General features: G+C 44.4%; 1 protein-coding gene across 12 annotated transcripts in view; it reads left to right on the top strand.

Annotated features, from left to right (window-relative positions):
* The window catches only part of Nmnat3 (nicotinamide nucleotide adenylyltransferase 3), a 106037-nt gene extending 84769 nt beyond the window's left edge, over positions 1–21268 (top strand). For all 12 annotated transcript variants that reach the window (XM_052187582.1, XM_052187575.1, XM_052187574.1 and 9 more), the window contains 3 exons: positions 9146–9329; positions 13119–13198; positions 19916–21268. In XM_052187582.1, the coding sequence (XP_052043542.1) occupies positions 9148–9329; positions 13119–13198; positions 19916–20280 (627 nt within the window). In that variant the 5' untranslated portion in view covers positions 9146–9147 and the 3' untranslated portion in view covers positions 20281–21268. The remainder of the gene's footprint in view (positions 1–9145; positions 9330–13118; positions 13199–19915) is intronic.
* Positions 21269–21664: the final 396 nt, after the last annotated feature.

Genomic DNA, 21664 nt, shown 5'->3' with positions numbered 1-21664 from the left:
ACATAGATTTGTTGAAGAACCAATTATTACAATTAAAAGTTCAGTGGTGACCCACTAAGACATAATAGCCCTGAATATGGGCACACCAAGAACAGAATCATAAAGCACATGAAATGAAAGCAGCGCTAGGAGAAAATTATCAAGTTCACAGTTGTAAGTGAACAGGAACTCCAGGCTTTCACTGATACCAGACAGAATACAAGCTGAAAAGGCATTCAGGAAGGATAGAGCTGTTCTTCTGTATCTAACTGAACTATGTAGAACTCAACAGCCAATGTAGGTAAATTCATTTTTAGCAAGCACAATTGGAAAATTCAGTGAATCATCCCCTGAACTAAGAAGCATAGCCTAGGAGACTTAAAATTATTGAAATCATGTAATATGTGGTTCCTAGTGGGTCAAGCTGAGAGTGAAGGAAACAACACAAAAAAAAGTTAAAATGCTAGAATATTTTAAATATATGGAACTGTGTAGAAATGAAATTATAGCCAATCAAAATATTGGATGCATTTAAAACACTGGAAAGGAAGGGGAAATATAGCACTAAATGCTTACATATGGGTGGAAAGAAAAGACTCAAAGAGTAAAAGGTACCCAAGTAAGTGAGGAAAACATAAAACTTGATCTAGATTCTTGTGGCTTGTTGTGTTATAGTGTGGATCTGAAATATTCCCCACAGGCTTGTGATTTGAATGTTTGCTGCCCAGCTTGGTAGCACTATTTTGAGAGGTTGTGAAAAGTTTGGGAAGTAGAGGAAGTAGGAAACTGAAACTAGGTCCTTGAAGCTTCCTTGTCTGACATGATGTGAAAGTTTACCTGCATGTGCCTGGCACCATTAGCTAAGCTATTCTACCATGAATTCCCAGCTACATTGCATCCAAAACCCTGAAACCTTAAACCAAAGTGAATCCTTTTTCCTTTAAGTCGATGGTGTTAGGTTTAGTCACAGTGAGTAGCCATGAAACAAGTAATGCAGAAAACTTACCAGGAGTAGGATTGTTTTCATAAACCTGATTATGTGATTCTTGGGCCCTTTGTGACTTGGTTTAGGGAAGGAATTACCCATGAATACTTTAAGCAGAGCTTTGAGAGTGATTCTTGTGGTGGTCAAAACACCAAATGCCTATAGAAAAGTATATAATAATGACCGTGGTTTTAAATTTTCAGATGTCAAAACTTTAAGTGATTTTGATAGTAAATTAGTAAGTGCCTTAAAACATGTATTTTATAGGCAAAATTCTGGAATATTATAAAAAATAATCAATAAAATCTTACTGATTTGTCAGCCAAAGGCATCTTTGTTTACTTTGAACTTTGATTGATGCTTCATTATAAATGAAGCCTCAGAAAAGATCTTTTAAAGAAACATTACAGTGTGCTAATTAGATAATATTCAGGCCATCTAAAGTTCAGAAATGATTTTATTATAAGAATGATCCCATTTTTTGTTTTCTATCACAAATTTGTGAGTGAAAATGAAATAAATGAAAATATACATGTATAGTCATTGAAATCCTTAGTCATAAGATGAGCTGAATTTAATGGATACTGTGTACAAGTTATTTAGGATAAAAATGTCTAAACTGTGCTTTTACAATACTTTTTAAAACAACTTTGAGATTATAATATAATAGGTTCAGGGATAATTATAAAGAAGGGGCAGAAAGATTTTAAAACCAGAATAGAAGTTTGCTCTGAACCCGTGTCTCCTAGAAGTGTGAGAAGCTATAAACCATACTTTTTAATTTTTAAAAAGACATCTTTGTAAGCAGAAGAGTTGTCTTGAGGCCCTAGCTATCTGGTTTTAAGAGAAATTTTAATCTAGTAGCATGGCTGCTACTGTGACAAGGTATTACATCCAAAGATATGATCCAGCCGGAATGCCAATTTACCCTGGGTTACTCTGGCTGGAATACAGACGTGCTCTTAGTACATACCTTTAATCCCTAACAATGAAGGGACCCATTGCTTTTGAAATATTAAGGGCTCCCTCCCATCAAGACATTTATCCCAACACCTATGAAAACTTCTTCATATGAGAGTCCTAAAGCAGAAGCAGGGCTTGTCTCTGACTACATTGCCTGCCTTTGGATCCCTTTTTAACTGGGATGCCTTGTCTAGCCTCAGTAGAAGAAGATGCACCTAATTTTACTGCAACTTGATATGCCAAGGCTGGTTGACATCCACAAAAGGCCTCCCCTTTTCTGAGGAGGAGATGAGGAATAAATGGGAATGGAGAGGAGACAGGAAAGGGAGGGACTGTGAGGAAAGGAGGGAAGCTGTAATCAAGATATAAAGTAAATAAATCACTTAATTACAAATAATTTTTAAAAAAAAATTTATAAAAGAAATTTCAGATGTAGACAAGAACTTGGGGTGGGGGTGGGGGTGGATTATACCAGAGTTTGTTCTTGTTACATTTTGGCAAAGACACTAGATTTTACTTATGTCCCAAAAATTTGAGTGAAGCCAAATTCAAAAGTAATGGGCTAATTAAGTTGGTAATGAAAATTTAAAGTTAGGATAATATTCAGCTTACTGCCGAATGATTTTATCTAGGTTTATAGTGAAAACTGGGAGCAAAAGGCAGAGCAGTATGCTGTGGAGGTATGAAAGTCAGAAAAAAAAAAAAAAAAAGAAACTTGTCTGAAGTTCAAGGAAAAGGGACCATAATTAAAGAGACCATAACCATTAAAAAGAAGCCAAATACTCCAGGCTTGGACAGTAGGAAGGATGGCTTGAAGTCACTTCAGGATTTATCATGACCTAATGAATCACCCGCTCCAGGGTGTAAAACTACAAACTCTCATTGAAAAGGCGTTATTTTTATATAAGTGTTTGTGCACCTGCCCACACAGCGCCTCTAAGCAAGAGTTACCCTGGGCTGAGCCACACAGGCTGTCGGACTACTGCGGCCGTGGTTCATGAAGTCCAGGGGGCCTGACTCCTGCTTAAGCAGGCAGCAGAACTGGATGTGGTCTCCATGGCAACATGCAGAATATAAGTTATGGGTTCATATAGAGGCTTCCACCAAGCATCCATGGGAAGCCTGTGAAGTAAGCTCATCAGTGCAGAGGGTGAGAGTCCATGTAGGAAGCTCCTAACAGGTTCATGTTTAAAACTTTGCAAGTGAAGCCAAGATTCCAGGCACATGGAAGATCCGTGAGCTTGGAACACATATCATGCTACCACATACCCGGAGTACCAGACATGAATCTATAGTTTTTTTCGTTCCCATGAATAGGTTTCAGTCTTGCTGTCGTCCCAACGTTCCTTTACACATCCATTTCTCCATTTTGGGATGGGAGTATTTACTTCGTCCTATTGTATATTAGAAGAATGTGATTTTCTTTTTATTTGTACAGGGGCTCATAGCTAAGAGTTTGCCTTGAGTCTCAGTACTCAGTCTCTGGACTTAGATTTTTGCTAATAAACTAAATGTATTTTTCATTATAAGATTATCATAACCCGTGAGGCAATAGTATATAACTTGGTGGTTTGACTCTAAAATGCTCCATACAGACTCATATTTTGAATATTCACTCCTGGGTTTTGATGGAGTTATTTTGAGAAGTCTGTGAACTTTGGGAGGCCAGAGCCCAACTGGAGGAAGTGGGTTACTGGGTGAGGGAGGCAGGGAGCTATCTCTGCTTGTTTCCTGTCTTACTGTCTGTTTTTGGTCTACTATGATGTGAATAGTACCTACCACAAACTTTCACTGTCATGAACTGAGCCATTCTGCCATTTCTTTCCCATCAAGATAGTCTGAAACCCTCAGAAATCATTAGGCAAATACACCTCTTCAACATTGTTTTATGTCAGTTAACTTGATTACAGAGTTGAAAAAGTAGCCAGCAGAAGTTGCAAGATAAAGACCACCACACAAATATAAATTATGTACAGTATATATACAAGTAACAAATGTGAGAAACAAACCTAAAAACATCATACCATTTAAAGTTGATTGAAGAAATGAACTATTTAGTTTATGTCTGGAATTATAATAAGCCAATGAAGAAACCATAGGAGAACCAAATGGAATTACCATTTTAGTAGACTAGAAAACACTAAGGTTCAGTGTATGATTTCAAATCAGGCTAATGATAGACTGCGCAGATAGAAATATACATGAAGCAAAATTATCCACAAAAGAACACAGAGAGATTTTAATAAATCCCAGAGAGGATAAGATATGGGGGCTCCCTACTCCCAGTAATAAAGAAGCACAGATAATTTCCATAGAGATGATAATTAAGAATTTTCCAGATCTGATGAAAGACATTAATGCACATATTAAAGACATTCCAGGGCAATGCAAAAAAATGAAATTCATGTAGATAAATGCAAAATATAAAGCAATAAGAATACACGTTGCTTCCCCTGGAATGGACAGTCCTATACAGTAAGTACTTCTCAACAGCAACAATACAGGACAACAGCAACAATATAATTTGATCTTATTGAAAAAGATACTATTTCAACCCATTTATTTTATACCCAGTGAAAATATCTTTCAACGTTATAATTTAGAATAAAGTCGCCAACTTAAAGAAATCCTACTGGGTATATTCTGTCTGATGGATGGTGTGGTAGTTTGAATATGCTTGGCCCATCGGGAGTAGTACTGTTAGGAGGTGTGGCCTTATTGGAGAAAGTGTGTCACTGTGAGGGTGGACTTTGAGACACCCCCCTCATAACTGCCTGGAAGACAGTCTTCTCCTGTTTGCCTTCGGAACCAGATATAGAACTCTAAGCTCCTGCAGTGCCATGCCTGGACACTACTATGCTCCCACCTTGATAATTATGGACTGGACCTCTAAACTTGTAAGCCAACCTCAGCTAAATGTTGTCTGATATAAGAGTTGTCTTGGTCATGGTATCTATTCACAGGAGTAAAACCCTAACTAAGACAGAGTCTTCCATGACAGATAGATTGGTGTGCAGGAAGAAAGTACAAAGACAATGGGAACTGTGGACATAAGTTTAAATGACCATTGACTTCTTTCAAGACAGTAACGTCTAACAGGAAGGAGAAATGTATATTTACAGCAGCCACAACAATAACCTGTTAGTTAGGAAGGCGCCAGATAGAGCAGCAGAGCCTGGAACCTCGTTAGGAGCAAGGTGGTAAGGAGCTTTGTTTCCTTTAGTTGTAAAACTGTGTGAATACTGTCTACTCTCAGAGACAGAGAGAAGGAAACAATAAAAATCTAAACAGTCAAGAAAGGAATAAAAGAAGCATAGACTGTGCAAGAAAAATAAAACACAAAATAACGTGATATCTTTTAAATGCAAATACATCAATAAGTAAGTGAATTTAATGCTTCGATTTAAAGTGAAAAATGGCCAAGCTTGCCCGAAAATACCGTAATGGGCTATATATAAAGGCTTGCCTTTAAAAAAAAAAGTGTAGAATTGTTGAAAATTAAAAGGTGGAAAAATCACCAAGTGTGGTGATACATACCTCTCTTTAATTCCTGCACTAGTGAGGCAGAGGCAGAGGTAAGTTTGAAGCCAGCCTTCTCACATGGAGAGTTCCAGGATAGCCAGGGCTACATAGAGAGACCCTGTACTCAAAAATGTAGACAAAAGCATATTCTACATTTATGTTATTATCAGACAAATTCCAACACAATCTTTCTAGCAATAAAAAAGCCTCATAAAGTGTATTCACCCAGTCACGTATATTAAAATACGTCAAGTGTGTGTGTGTGGAGGAGGGGATACCCAGAATGGCTCTATCCTTTCAGAGGAGAAGGGGAGGAGGATGGAGGAAAGGACTGGTGACGGAGCAGACAGGGCGGGGCAGCAATCAGGATGTTAAGTGAATGAATACATAAATGGGAAAACATAAAATAAAACACATCAAGTAAAAGTATTTTAAAAAAAAGGAAAGAAAAGGAAAAATAGACAAATCTATAATATCAGTGGGACATTTTCTAGCTTTTTGTGATTAATACCATAGACTGACACAAACTCTTTGGTTTTTCAAGACAGGGTTTCTCTGTGTAGCCCTGGCTGTCCTGTAACTCACTCTGTAGACCAGGCTGGCCTCGAACTCAGAAATCCATCTGCCTCTGCCTCCATGACACATATTCATAAATAACAGATTTAAACAAAGCCATCACCTACCTTTCCTGAATGGGCGGCACCGAGCATCCATAGAATGAACAGACCCCTCCGTAAGCATACACCCAGCATCCCACCACCCTGCTCAAGGAGCAGTGCAGAGAGCACATCAAGGAAGACCTCTCATTTCGAGAGACTGGATCCACTTTCACTGTGTCCTCTGACTACAGGGGAACTAAGCTAGAAATTAATACCAAGAATATCATGCCCCCGAAATCATGATATGCATGAAAATTAAGAAAAATGTTCCTGCATGACTAATCACACCAGCATCACAGTGGAGGTGAGAAAATGCTTTGAACCAAGAGATCATGAAAGCACAGATGTCAAAAATGCATGGGGAACAAGGAAAGACGTGGAATTTTAAAGCCTGAATTGTGTATCTTAGGAAATAAGACAAACTTCAAGTTAATTAGCTGGGCAGACACCATGAGAAGTTAGCAAATGAACAGCAAGAGAGTAGACGGATAGAGTCCATAAAAAGAAGTAAAGAAGTCGGTGAGACAGAAAACAAACATTTAGCAGAGAAAAAATCAATATGCCATGAGTTGGCTCTGTGGAAGGACTAACAAAATAACAAGCCTTGCAGTCCTGTGCGAGGGAAAGGACAGGGGCCCAGCGTGAGGAATCAAAGGGGCCCATGCTGTGGAACTGTGTGCCAGTAAATTGATAACTTTAAATGTAATGGGGAAATTTCTGAAAAAGAAAATGTAAGTTGTCAAAAATCATAATGAAGAAATGAAAAATCTGAATCATCTTCTAGCCACTAAGAAGATTAAATCAGTAGTACAAATTTTTCATGCAAATTACACTCCTGCCTCGTAAGATTTGGCTCTCGAGGTACAGCCTAAGGACAGAGTACTCTAACAGGATCCCCCGGCGCAGAGAGAGACAGGAGAGAGGAGGAAGCAGAGAGGGAGAAGAGGAAGAGAGAATGAAGGGAAGGAGCAAGGGCTTTACTGGTGAGGTCAGTCTTCATGCAGTCCTTTTAGAATACAGAGGAGGAGGGCATAGCCTTGAAAGAGAAACCCGATCAGAAGAACTGTAGACCTGTCTCCATTCTAAAACTAACTAGCAACCAGAACCCATCAATGCACAGGAAGGTAAGACAAGGCCAGCACAGTGGCACACACCTTAATTCCAGCACTCAGAAGGCAGAGGCAGGTTCCAGGCCTCTGTGAGTTCCAGGCCAGTTTGATCTACATAGCGAGTGTCAGGTCAGACCAGTATACGTAGTAAGTTCAAGGCTAATCAAAGCTACAGAGTGAGACCCTATCTACAGGGAATTATATAAATAAACAAATACTGAAATACATGAATAAATTGCACTTTATTTGGGACTGAAGAGATAGCTGAATGGTTAAATAATTAAAAATAGATAAATGATCTTAAAATAATAAGATATCTTCTCTAACCTGGTATTGCTTCAGGAATGCAGTGTTACTTTACAGCTAGAAAATTAATCATTGTTCTTCCCCAATGATAACTGACCAGAAGAGAAAAAACTACACAATAGTTTGGGAAGAGTTCACAGTATACACACTGTGATGGCTAGTTTTATGTCAACTTGACACAAAAGCTAAAAGAATCTGAGACTTTAGGAGTCTCTTCTTAAGAAAATGTCTCCATAAAACCAGGCCATAAGCAAACCTCTAGGGTGCTTTCTTAATTGGTGATTGGTGGGGGAGGGCCCACCATTGTGGATGTTTCCACCCCTGGGCTGGTTGTCCTGAGTGATAGGACAGCAGGCTGGGCCAGCGTTGGGGAGCAAGCCAGTAAGCAGCACCCCTCCATGGCCTCTGCATCAACTCCTGCCTCCAGGTTCTTGCCCTGCCTGAGTTTCTGCTCTGACTTTCTGTTCCAGACTGTCACCTGGAAATAAAAGCTGAAATAAATCTTTTTCCTCCCCAAGTTGCTTTGGTCATGGTATTAGATCACAGCGATAGAAACCATAAGACGTGTGATGAAAACTCTTAAGGCAGAAGTCACAGGGAGTGTCTCTTCAAATGGCATTGTTGGGGTGTACAGGCTCAATCAGTTGCCCTTGGTTCAAAGTTAAACCTTGAATGAATTTGTCTCTCATTAGATAAATCCCAAGTAGACTCCCAAGCTCCACAGGCAGTATTCCCTGCTAAGTATCTCAGCCTCCTCCCTTCCCATCAGCCTGCCTCTGTCAGGCTCCCCTTTCATTGGCTGCAGATCACTCCAGAGTCACGGTGTTGCCTACAGTCAGGACACAGCCATCACCACCAACCTGGCCTCGTTCCAAACTCCCTCTGTCCTAGTTTGCTTTCCATTGTTGTGATAAACACTGTGACCAAAAGCAACTTGAAGGAAAGGGTTTATTTTTCTTAGGGGTTCTATATAGTCCATCACTGAGGGTTGCCAAGGCAGGAACTGGAACAGAGACTGTGGAGAAACACTGCTTCCTGGCTCATCCTCACTCACCCTTTCTTATACACAGGGCACCGCCCATCCTGGAGTAGCACCGCCCACCATGAGCTGGGCCTGCCTATATCACACATTCAATCAAGAAAATGCCCCACAGACAGACATGCCCTCAGTCCATCCTGATGGTGTCAATTCCACAGTTGAGGTTCCCTCTTCCCAGATCACTCTAGTTAGTGTCAAATTGACAAAACTAGTCAGCACACCCACCCGTTGTTTTCTAGTCCCAGAATTCCCTTTCCAGGAAACAGGTACCACAAATACAGAATCTACAGAAAGGTACCTCATGATGTTCATCAAACACATCCTGATGCCAGTTGTCCTGTGATCTGTTGTCTGAGCTCCACCCTCGCAGATCCTTCTCAAAAAAGCATCCACTCTGTGGTGCAGAGGACCCTGGAGGGGAGAAAGGGGGTCACTGAGGTAGCACCCTGGCCCTTCCTTGCAAGCTCTTGACCCATCAGGACGGCCCTCCAGGGTCTGCTCACACCAGGATGGAGGCATAAACCCTGAGCAACTGCCCCCACTGTGCTGCCCGGTGACAAGTGTCTATCCCTCTTCTCTCTAGGAATGTACCAGGTGATCGAGGGCATCATCTCGCCTGTCAATGACAGCTATGGGAAGAAAGACCTGGTGGCTTCCCATCACCGAGTGGCCATGGCCCGGCTGGCCCTGCAGACATCTGACTGGATTCGCGTGGACCCCTGGGAGAGTGAGCAGGCACAGTGGATGGAGACAGTGAAGGTGCTGAGGTAACAGAGTCATGTATTCACCTGCATCATGAAAAGTGCTGAGGTGGCCCCAGCCAAGACCAGCGAAATGCCTCTGCTGACAAGGAATGAGGCCCACAGAGTCACCTTTTCAGACAGGTCCCTGGACGAAAATAAAGGAGAACCTTCTGCCTTTAAGGAGTCTTGTATCTGAGGATTACAGCACCAGACCCTTTGTCACCCATTTAGCAGCTCTGTGACTTTGAACAGGTGGCTTAACCTAAGACCTTTTTATCACTTGCAAAATGAAGACAATATAATCAAATGAAGGTATTTTTTTTTAAAATATCATTCCTGATGGTATAGTAACAAATCGACTTCTGTATCTGGGGCCTTAAATTTCCCGACACTGACAAGTTTGAAAACTGAACCTATATAATAAGCTATCTTTTCGGCTGGTTCATTAGACATAGACTTTAATGTAAAAGGAAAGGGGTTATTTTAAGAGCAGAAATCGTTACTCTAGGTTATCTTTTGTCTTTTGAATTCATAACAGGATTCAGCATAGTCTGCACAGCTGTTTGAAAGCCGGGGTCCAGCCCTCCACATCACGACAGCTGTCCTGGCTATCAGAAGGGAGTGAGGCAGGACTGCTTCATCTCTGGTGACAGCTGCTCTGTGGGAAGGCACTGTAGTGCTGTGACCTATGCAATCATACAGGTTCTACACCTTCTGTTAGGGAAGGGACCACAGTGAGCATTCACCCACTCCATGTCACCTCAGAACCTACTGCCAAACCGATAGGATAAATTTTTAGTAACCACGTCGATACACACTCTCTTTTTAACCATCCATTGGTGTGAGCCAGATCTCTCGCTCTGAAGACATGCACCTAGAGCATCCTTTTAAAACAAGCCTCTCTCACCACTCACTGCTCTAGGCTAATTGAGAGGAGCGGAAACGAACCAGCAGATTATCTAGCAAACCATTTAGCTTTAATAAGTCCTCAGGAACTAGGGTTTTCTCCCCACCCCTGTGAGGGCCACAGTTGCCTGGAACGTGCTTTGAAGCCAGAATGACTTGTTTTAAGAAGTGAGTCGGCCTCCCAGAGCCTCAGCTCCTCACCCAACAAAGTAAGACAGTCAGCACCTCCCTGGCAGGACAGGGTGTGGTTTTGATGAGATGGTGCAGGCAAATTGGCTAGTGGATAGTAGGTGTTAATGTCACCTGCCCTCTCCACATCTGTAATGCTGGCTATAGTCTGTCCTCAAAACCAGAACACCATTTGTGGTCACATAGGTGATGGTATAGCATTTCATGGTAATTCTGTTGTAAAATGCAGATGTGAGCAGAGATACTATGAAACACACTCTTTCTCCTTTCCCCTGTGCCCTTTAGTCAAATGCTTCTAGACACTGGGCATACAGCAGACGTCCCAGGTTCGCAGCCCAGATCCCTCCCCAGAGGCTGGGATCCCATTGGTTTGGGTGAGGAGAGGAGAGAGCCGTCATTTCTGTTGCTCCTGGTGACTCTAATATGAAGCCCCACAGCTTCCGACACTGAACTGGAGAATCAGGATTTAACTTCACTTAAAGAGCAATTGACACTGGTCACAGGCTTGGCTGCCAAAATCACTTAGGTTTTCTTTGGGACTCTCTCCAAGCCCAAGGCCTTCAGATTAGCTGGTATGGATTCTAACCACAGGCATCTATTTAAACGTCCCTGATGATTTATATTGCACTGGTGTGGTTGAGACTTACCAACAGAGTCAACGGTTTCTTTTAATGGATAGCTGATTACTTTTCAACCCCAAAAGTTGAAAATCAGGCTAAAATTGTAAGTCAGGTGGTTTTAGAATCATGGTAGAAATCACCCCCAGCATTTAATGTCCTCTTGATGATGGTCACAGTGGGTCCTACAACAAACATGACAAAGGTCCTCATGATACTAGTTCCCTGAGGGACTCACAGGAGAGTCTTCATCCTGGTGGTGGGGTTTACTTTTCTGCTGATGCCGTAATGTCTAGGCCAGATTTCATGAGAGAGCCTTTGGTAACTGAGCTTACTACTTCTTCCTTATTGTGGGAAATAACCAAAAGAAACAACTTGACAAGAGATTGTATTGTTGCTTACACTTTGAAAGCTTTCAGCCCAGATCTGGCCTGCTATGAGGCAGAATTCAAAGTGAAAGGTTGTGGTAGAGCCAACTTATACCTTTCATGGTGGCCAGGAAGCAGAGAGACAGAGAGGATCCCAGAATAAGGCCCAGGCCCCAAAGACTTATCCTCAGTGACCTATTTTCTCCAACTAGGCAAATTTCAATCATTTCCTGAAAAAATGCTATCAAAATCAAATCTACCAGTGGTTATCACTGGTTAGATGAGAGCCGATCTTTCAATGACTGGATCTACAGCTAAGGCCTGAGCCTTCAACATATGGACCCTAGAGATTACTCTTACTCACCAACAATAACAATAATCTACCTTTTTCTCATGTTGTGGGAGAGGCCTTAGCCAAAATGCCACTCCATGTGGTCTATCCTTCACCCACATCACCTCACGGACCCACTGCAAATTCAACCTCCTGGCCTCATTTGACAGATGAAAAGCCTTGGGCTCACAGAGATGTCCAGTTGATCACAGTCACACATCAATTAAGCAAGAGGCAGAGCTCTGGCCACTGGGCTCTGAAGTCACCCCAGAGCCAGCCTCTAAAACGATACTAACTGGGAATGAGGAGTGTCTGACTTCTCCATTGCCATAGTTACCCTTTCCTTGGTGCTTCCAGGGGCAAGCTTCTGAAGCCACAGAAAACCATGAGAAAACTCTCAGGGTCAGGCCTGCGGCTGGGCATAACTGGGTACCACTCGGGAGGCAGCAAAGAGCCAACCAGGCCCACTACCCGCAGTAAGAACACTCACCACTCACCGGGAAGGTGAGAGGTAAATGAACTCACAGGAGAGTGCTAAGGTTACCTGTGTTTGGTGAGAAAGGGAAGAAAAAGACAAAAATGGTGCAGGAGTCTTAATTTGAAGACAGATTGCTTAAAAGTAAGCATGTCAAATTTGCAAGAGTCTGATCACACCTAGCCTGCTTCTGTGACTCCACTTGAATTAAGTCCCTTCATCTTGATAACTACCCATTGTCTAGGATGGGGGGGAAGGGGGAGGAGGGGGGCAATGTCCCCATTTGCACATGAGGAGCATCCATGCTGGCTGAGACTTGAAAGCACTCATCAGGGTGAAAACCAGCAGTACAGGGGCTGGGATTCAACCCAAGCTTTCTCTCTCCAAGCCTAGGCTCTTAGCCACCAACTCATAGCATTTTAAAACACAAGTTTATGATAAGAGCGTGTGCTGCAGCTAGCTAGAGGCCACACGGTGCCAGGGCTTACTGTATATAGCTTGTACCTTCACCAAATCCTGAAATGAGACATTACCACACTTACGCTTTCCAAAGGAAAATGCATGTTTAAGCTTACATCTGTCTGTTTTTGAGAGCTCATGCCTTTGACACCCACTCAATGTTAACACCTATATTATTAATAGAGAATTACTGAGACCCGTGGACAGGGTAGCATCAGGCTTAATTCCCTACTTACACCCAACTTGCATGGACCGTGGTAAAGTGAGCTGAATAGAACTCCGAGGTGTATACTTCCTGTCCTAGCCCCTAGAATACTATCTGGCACATGGTAGGTCCTTGATATTCATGGAATAGTCTGAGACAAGAATCTTAAATCCTGAGGCACTGAGGTGATGATGGGGGGCGGGGGGAAGAGGGGAGAGGTGTCTAGAATACAACACGCTCAAACCTATGTGTTTACACCACAGGCACCATCACAGAGAGCTGCTCAAATCCTCAGCCCAGATGGATGGCCCAGACCCCAGCAAAACACCATCAGCCTCTGCAGGTGGGTGCCAACGCCCTGCCCCGTCTGCAATGGAGGTTCAGATGAAGAATGAGGAGCCAATGGGATTTGTCTAGCCTTCTCAGCATAGATAAGAAATTTGAGCCTTCCATGGTAGTGTAAATATGTCCAAGGTTAAAAGGTCAAGTTAGACAACCTGCCTTTCCCATGCTCACCCCAAGCCCATTAATTGTGCTGACTTGAGATTTCCTGCTCAAAGGAGTTTAGCCACCCTCTGACTTGGGCTTGTGACATGGATTACAAGTGAGGGCCACACCGGGACAAGCTGGTGACTGATGCTGCAGTTCTTTAAAAAGCCTTAGCCTTTTGAATTTAAAGGGATAACGGTCCCATGAGAGACTAGCACCTGCTAGCCGCCACTGAGTGGCTTTCTCAAAGGAGCAAATTTGACTTCAGGGGATCTTGAGGTTCTCCTGGGTCATCTTCTTCTCCTCTTCCCCCTCCTCCTCTCCCTCCCCCTCCCCGTTCCTGTCCTCCTCCTCTTCTTCTTCTTCTTTGGTTTTTTGAGACAGGGTTTCTCTGTGTAGCCCTGGCTGTCCTAGAACTCACTCTGTAGACCAGGCTGGCCTTGAACTCAAAAATCTGCCTGCCTCTGCCTCCCAAGTGCTGGGATTAAAGGTGTGTGCCACCACCACCCAGCTTCTGGGTGGTCTTCTTAACTTAGAAACCCTGATTTCTACTTGTTCTTCTCCTCAGAAAGGACTTGAGAATGTCCTCAGTTCCCAAACTTGCCATGTAGTCCTCAGACGCAGGTCAAAGATTACACGCAGCAGAATTAATGAGGTTCTTGTTAGAAACATGAATTGCCAGACCACGCCCCCAGACCTGAGCGGGAGGGAGTCTGGTATTTAATGATCACTCAGAAATGTCTGTTTCATCACTTCGAGACTGTACACTAGAATGAGAATCTGAAAAGGAGTTGTGATGACATAATCCATTTATGTTCTGTGTACTGTATTCCTCTGGCCCGTCCTCCATACCTGAGGGGGCTCCTCTGTTCCCAGCCCCAGGCATGGAACATGGATATAATGTCCATACCTCATCATAGACAGTATGCTGTGTCCTTTCTGCACCTCCTACAAAGTCCTGCATAATGCTGGTGGACACTACAAAAGCCAGGAGCTCACAGGAGGGCAGGCACTACAGCAGCCCAGCCCAAGTCTTATGGTGGACAAAGTCTGTGGGTGGAGGGAAATGAAGGCATTAGTGTGCAAGGCTGCCACATAAAGGAACAGATAACTGTACCCATGTTTACAGGACCAACGGGCTGTGGAGGTTGGAGGCACTTCAAGGCAGGAAGGCAGATATAAGAGCAGGAAGTGTCAACATGGGACATGGTAGACCTGAAACATCAGAGACTCCAGGGAAAGGCGAGGAGAGGTGACTTAGGCATGCCATGCCGAGCCTACCTCTTGAACTGCCTCTCTGCAGGTGTTCATGGTGCCCATTCTACCTCTGCTTGGTACCCACTCCTCCCCTTCTTGCTTCTCCTTGGAAATCCTGCCTGCCTTCAGAGGCATCCAGAACACACATTCCCACTAGCTGCTAAGCTTTTAAGTTCACCTTCTACCAGAAACCCCACCTCACATCTGTTCTATGTTTATCTGGGGGTTCCTGAGACCCTCCTGCCTCAGCCTCCAAAATGTTAGAAGTAAAGGCATGTGCTGCCGTCCTAGTTTTTCTTGTTGTTTGTGTTATGAAACAGGATCTCATTAAAGAGCCCTGGCTGGCCTTGAACTCATGGACACGTCGGCACACACACACACACACACACACACACACACACACACATATATATATAAAGTAAATGTTCTTAAACACATGTACTCTTGAGTGTGTCGCCATCCACTGGAGTGTGTTAGACTAACCAGGGGCCACATCCTTATAGGCAACTAACTCTCCCTCTCATGGAAACCAATAGCTTCTCTGTTAGGAGTGGATCTTTGTGTCCATCTACCCCCTCCACGCTGAGATTTGCCTGGCTTGAGCTTGTACAGAACCTGTTCATACCATCACAATGCCTGTGAGTTCATGTGGGCAGCAACCTTGCTGTGTCTGGAAAACACTATTTGTCGCTAGTTGTCCTCTGCCTCTGGCTCTTACAGTCTTTCTGTCCCATCTTCAGAGTCTTAGGAGGAGGGGTGTGTGGTAATAGATACCCCATTTAAGGCCAAGCGTTCCACAGTCTCTGTCTGCACTCTGACCAGCGGTGGGTCTCTGTGTTAATCACCATATTCTGCAAAAAGAGGTTCATCTGATGAGGGCCGAGAGATGAACTGATCAATGAATATAATGAGCCACCATAGGGAGCAGATGTAACGCTGGGTCCCATTAGCAGAGCAATGGCAAAAGGTCCTCCCTAGTGGCTCCGGCCTGTCTACCACAGATTCTTGGCCCCAATAACTGCTTAGCCACTACTGCCACCCACACACACCTTTTCTTTTTTTATCACTTTTAATTTTGAGACAAGGTTCCACTGAGTTGCCCAAGCTGAACTTAAACTCTTGTGTCCAAGGCAGGCCTTGAACTTGCAATCCTCCTGCCTCAGCCTCTTGACTAGTTCAGGTTGCAGGCCTAAACCAGAAAGCCCAGCTATCACAGCATTTGAAAGCAACTAGGAGTTTAAGTGTAAAGAAATGCTGAGTCCATTCCGCTGTCTGCCTCAGAAGAATCCACGTCAGAACTTTCAAGAGATGCAGAAACATCCAGGGAGAGGGGGAACCACCGTACGGTAGCATATGTCTAACTCCAGACAAAAGTGAGTGTAATTCCATATTGTTTGTGTGTCTGAATCAATATGGAAACCTAAGAAAATACACCAAAATGTTGATGGCTATAGAACCCAGAACCAGCCTTACGGATTGCTGTTGCTGTTCTCAGTTTTAAACACTTAGAGCCTCCATATGTCCCTTCGTGAACATGTTTCATGTTGATCATCAGGGGGAAAAGAAGGGTAAAAAAACAAAAACAAAAAAATGAACATGTTCATATAGGAAGGCAGGTTTTCCTCAGCATCAGCTTGGTTTGTGACAGGATGCCACATATGTTGCCAGTGACATATTTACTTCCAAGGGCCACTTTGGGAGCTGTGTATTTGATTGTGTGTTTGTCACACTCTGGAATGGCAGATGACACGCTGAGCTCAGCACTGGTGGCAGCCAGATCTAGACCTAACTGTCGCTTCTGTAATTGGCAGGCCTCCCTGGACTCATCTGTCCTCACGTGGATCTCTGTGATCCTGAATGCTTGGGTGACATTCTGGAATGGGCAACACCCCAGGGCCTTTAATCACAGCCAAGCTTAGTGTCGTCTGTGGTCTGTAAGGGTGGCCCTGCCCTTTGTTGTTCTGACTGAGCCTGGCTCAGAGAACCCTCTCTCTAAAAAACAGCAGTTGCCCAATCTTGTGCCTATTTCACGGGGGGACTGGTTTGCTTCGGCACTGACAGCCGGATGTCATTCCTAGATCCATCTCTGGTGTCCTCCTGTGTAGATCTCTCACAGTGTGATGTCATGCAGGATGTCACTATCCATGGCTGTATCCATACATAGTTTTGACAGGGGCTGTCTCCCCACCTGTCACTTCCTATAACTTCCATGGAGCTTTTACTGTCCCCATCTTACAGCTGAAGAAATAGGCCCACAGGCAAAGTCAGTTTCCCAGGGTCCCAAGAAATCTCAAATTCATACCCAGGACTGACTGGCCTCAAGATCGATGATTTTTAACGCCATCAACGTAGGGCCACCAAACATCCACACTTGTACGTTTCAGGCCATTTTTCTTACAGCTTGTATAAATTTTAGCCCGTCTGCTTCTGAAAGCCCATAGCTATTCAACATCACAGTAGTCTGAGAACCAAACAACCACATTTGTATCACTGTGTGACTGTCAGGCAAGTCACACTGGTAACCTTTTCTTTTCTCATTATAGTTTGTTGGGAGGGGGCAGTGGCTGCATGTTTGTACACTGTGCACATGCAGTACCCACAGAGGCCAGCAGAGGGCTTTGGATTTCCCCCCCCCCCCCCTAGACCTGGAGTTCCAGACAGTTGTGAGTCGCATGTGGGTGCTGGGAATAAAACCCTGGCTCTCTGGAAGAGTAGCCGGTGTTCGTAACTGCCCAGCCATCTCTCCAGCCCTCAGCCTTTATTCTTGAATTACATACTCTGGACTTGGATAGTCACTGGGTCTAAAACTTCTATAGCACTTACGTGAATGAATTTGAGAAGGTCCCATGAGGTCTGAACATGAACAGTTGTGGATTGAGGTATATGTATGTGGCCATGAGAGTTGATCATGACATTGTCTTGTCTTGTAGGAGAGCAGGCACCTCTAACCTCACAGACATGCCTTTGATTGAGGGGCAGAGCTCAAGCCTTTCTAGTCACAGCTCAAAGTGAATACTGTTTTTTTTTTTCTCTCAAAATTAATGTCTAATATGGAAGCTGAAATGTCAGAAATTTCCTCATGAAACTGACTAAGAGCATCTGGGGAGATGAGCTAGGGCTGATCACACCTATGTGGGACCCCACCTGGTCAGATCCTGGCACTCAGGTAAAAAGGCAGGTGCAGCTGTAGAGGCCTGTAACCCCCGCCTTGGGCCATGGGAAACGGGAATATTGCAGGGCTTTTCTGGCAGCCAGCTAACTCCAAAGTAGGAAGCTCCAGGTCCAAGGAGGAGCCCTGCCTCAGTGGAGCAAAGCAAAGAGAGCAGTAGAGGAAGGAATTCAACATTTCCCTCTGGCCACACACACACACACACACACACACACACGGAGGGGAAAAAAAAAACAGTAGAAGACAGAAATGTGACTTCTGTTCTCTGACCTGTAGAAACAACGGATGTGCCCCGGGTCCCAGGAGATGTTGAAATCAAATAAGTATCATTGAACCAGTTGTTTGAAAGGCCAAAGCCTGGTCTTTTACTGTCTCGCAGTGATTCAATAAATAAGAATTAGAGCAAATCCTCACAGCTGTTGGAAAATACAAATCCATACCAAATTAGTAAACCGTGAGTTACTGAATAATTCGTAGCACAGTTTCATTGCTTTCAAAATCAGGAGATAATTCATACCTACTGGATGGATATTTCTGGATAGATGGGTAGCTAAGTGGATGAGTAAATGGATTAGTGGGTGAATGAGAAGCAGTTAAGACGTAACGCTTTGTGCCAACCATGGCTCCGGCTGTCTTATGAGTGTTTAGTGCTCATCCAGTGATAAAATAATTCCATAAAGAGAGCACGATGAGTGTGTCCATTTGAAAGTTGATTTCACAGGAGCCACTGAACAGTACAAGCAGAACCGAGCCGGAGGCATCTGGATCTGTCTGTGTGGCCACCAGGGACTTGCAAGCATCAGTCAAAGACTGTTCCAATGTCATTGACTGGACCAGTATTCTGAGGCTACACCATTGGAAAAGTGTGTTTTGTGATGATGGCAGCGGCTGCTGTGAACACTCTCCTGGCCTCTTGTTCCTTGTAGGCGAGGAAGCTGATGCCCAGAGCAGGGAGGCCGTTTCTGCCCCGCCCAGCTCAGCAGTATTTGCACCACCACTGAGGCAGGAGTCAGACCTCCCCATAATACTACCCATCTCTCCTCTTCCTTCCCAGGCCAGGCCTTGCTTCTTTGTAAACCCATTCTCTCTCCGTAACGAGAATCTCTCCCAGTATCACACTGTACAGTAGCCTAACCCAACCCTATTACCATGTTTCCCCCAATGCGTGGCAGCCCAGAATCTCTTCCTTGCCAAGTCTTCGGGCAACAAAGATGAAAGGCCAGCCTTTATCGTCTTCTGGAATCAGTTTCCACAAGTACCAGGGACGCGGGGTGTGCTTCCAGCGTGGGTTTGGCTTTCTTACTCAGTCTAGCCAACTCCACATAAATGGTGTCAGCATGTCTGCAAATCCCTTCCTTCTCCAGTGCACCGCGGCTTTCTGTCTGAGGTGCATTCTCAGATTCTCACCAGCAGGCGGCAGCAGAAGCCAGCAGCTACAGATGCCCCATGAGGAGGCTGCCAGTTTGATCCAGTAACTTCCCTGCTAAGGACATGAGCTCTATCTAGCCTTTCTGTGCCTTGGTTTCTTCCTCCCCCCCCCCCCTCAGACCTACCTCATTAATTTGTCCTGAGAGTCATGTTTTTGCACGCATCATATTGAGTAATAGTACCATACTAAGAACTACTAAGAACCTTAAAATACCATAGTCACTGTTCAGGTAGACTAAACTCCACAGGACTGCCACACTGACCAGCTGTCTTAGAGCTCTCTGTCATATTGCAAACAAAAAATGAAAAAGCCACCCGCTGGAATCTTCGAGACCCTTTAGTTGTCCAGAGAGCCTGTTCATTTTCACGGGGTTTTATAGGAAAAACATGGGTCTTCAGGATAATGATGTAACAACAAGGGTTGAAGTGACTGCTGGGGTGGTGACTTATACAGCGCCCACAGTGGGACTTTAAAATTCTCTCTGCAGAGCAGATAATCAAGTTCTGGGGACAGCATGGTCACCTCTGAGACTTTGCCTGCCCTGGTCCAAAGCAGCCACAGACAGACTTCTATCTAAGCACTGAAAAGCTAAATCTTTTTTGGCTTGTCTTGGACACTTTGTCAGTATTAACCCCAAGCTGTGAGGCTGAAATGGTTAGGCCCCAATGTTACTTCAGATGCCCGTAACTTCACTGGGACCGCCCTTGTTTTTGCAGCACCACCAGAGCTGAAACTCCTCTGTGGAGCTGATGTCCTCAAGACCTTCCAGACTCCCAACCTCTGGAAAGATGAGCACATCCAGGAGATAGTGGAGAAGTTTGGCTTGGTGTGTGTGAGCCGGAGTGGTCATGACCCGAAAAGGTACATCTTGGACTCACCCATCCTCCAACGGTTCCAGCACAACATTCACCTGGCCAGGGAACCCGTCCTGAACGAGATCAGTGCCACGTACGTCAGGAAAGCCTTGGGCCAAGGGCAGAGCGTGAAGTACCTCCTCCCTGAGGCTGTCATCACCTACATCAAGGACCAGGGCCTCTACGTCAATGACAGTTCCTGGAAAGGAAAAGGAAAGACTGACTAGAGGGCCTCCTGGGGAGTCGGGGTTATTTTGCTATGGGTTCTGTGTTTGCTTCCACGATGGTTTTACCATGGGTGACTTCCTACTCCAGAAAGAGATTGTGCCTGTGTGGCAGGGACAGCCATGTCTCAGAGCAGCTTAAGAGGCATGACAGGTCATAGGATTGGGCAAAACCTCTCAGGGTCACTAAGGAGGAGACCTGCTAACTGCATAAATGGCAGTCATCGGAGGCACGCCGATACTGTTCTGAGCGTGGCTGGCCCCTGAGTGGTCCATCACAGTCGCTCTCCATCCGGTTTTTTGTTTGTTTGTTTGTTTGTTTGTTTTTAAACTCAGGCCGGGTGCAGCATGCTGGTCACGATAGGCAGGATTTGACGGAGTGCTAATTACTGAACAGAGGGCCTTTTCAATTATCCTTGTTTCAAACAGAATAATAGCAAGTGAGGATTCAGAAATCTGGAAACAGCACATCATTGATTTCCACTGTATCCTCCCTAGCAAACCATGGCCCACCCACCCACCCGTCTGCCTGCCTGTGGTGTAACATAAAATTTTTGACCACCCTCTTTCTATGTTGTGATCAAGCGATATGTGTTTAAGATCTATTTTATTATATGTGTATATGTGTATGCATGTGTGTGTCGGCATGCACATGGGAAGGACGTCAGAGGGTCTGAAGCCCGAGTGACTGGCAGTCGTGAGCCACCTGTTGTGGGTGCTGGGACCTAAACTCCAGTCTTATGGGAGAGCAGCAAATGCTGTGAATCACTGAGCCGTCTCTCCAGCCCCTCAAGCGATATTTTTGATACAACATGTATTTTTACACTGCTCTACTCGAAACACCAGGGTTTCCCAATATCCTGATTTCTAAAAAAGAACTGAAGTAAAACAGCTGCCTGGCTGTTTTAGACGATCTTTTGAATGTTTCATGACTGCCTGCTTGTTTGAATATTGGCAAAAGGATAAATAATAAATTGACATCAAAAAAATACTAATGAAAAGTTTCTCTTTTTTTTCCTTCCTTTTGTTATATTATTAATGCCCAGGGTTCCAGCTGTTGCTCTTCTTTTTAAATACTCTGTGAGATTTGCTCCCATTCCAATCGAAGTGGCCTGAATTTTAAGAGTTTGTGTCTTGAGTGCTGGAAGTAGAGGACTGTCCTTGTCACATTGACACAGCCTAGAGTCACCCAGGAGGAAGTCTCAATTGAAGGATTATGCAGATCAGATTGTGGCCTGGAGGTGTGTGTGTGTGTGTGTGTGTGTGTGTGTGTGTGTGTGTTGGGGGCGGGGAAGTTGTCCTGATTGATAACTACCTCAGAAGCACCCAGCCCATGGTGGACAACACCTGGGGCTGGTGGTCCTAGGCTATCTAAAACCCTAGCTGA

The sequence above is a fragment of the Apodemus sylvaticus genome, chromosome 7 (genome assembly GCF_947179515.1).
Source record: "Apodemus sylvaticus chromosome 7, mApoSyl1.1, whole genome shotgun sequence".
Taxonomy (NCBI): domain Eukaryota; kingdom Metazoa; phylum Chordata; class Mammalia; order Rodentia; family Muridae; genus Apodemus; species Apodemus sylvaticus.
This window is presented reverse-complemented; position numbering and strand designations above follow the sequence as displayed.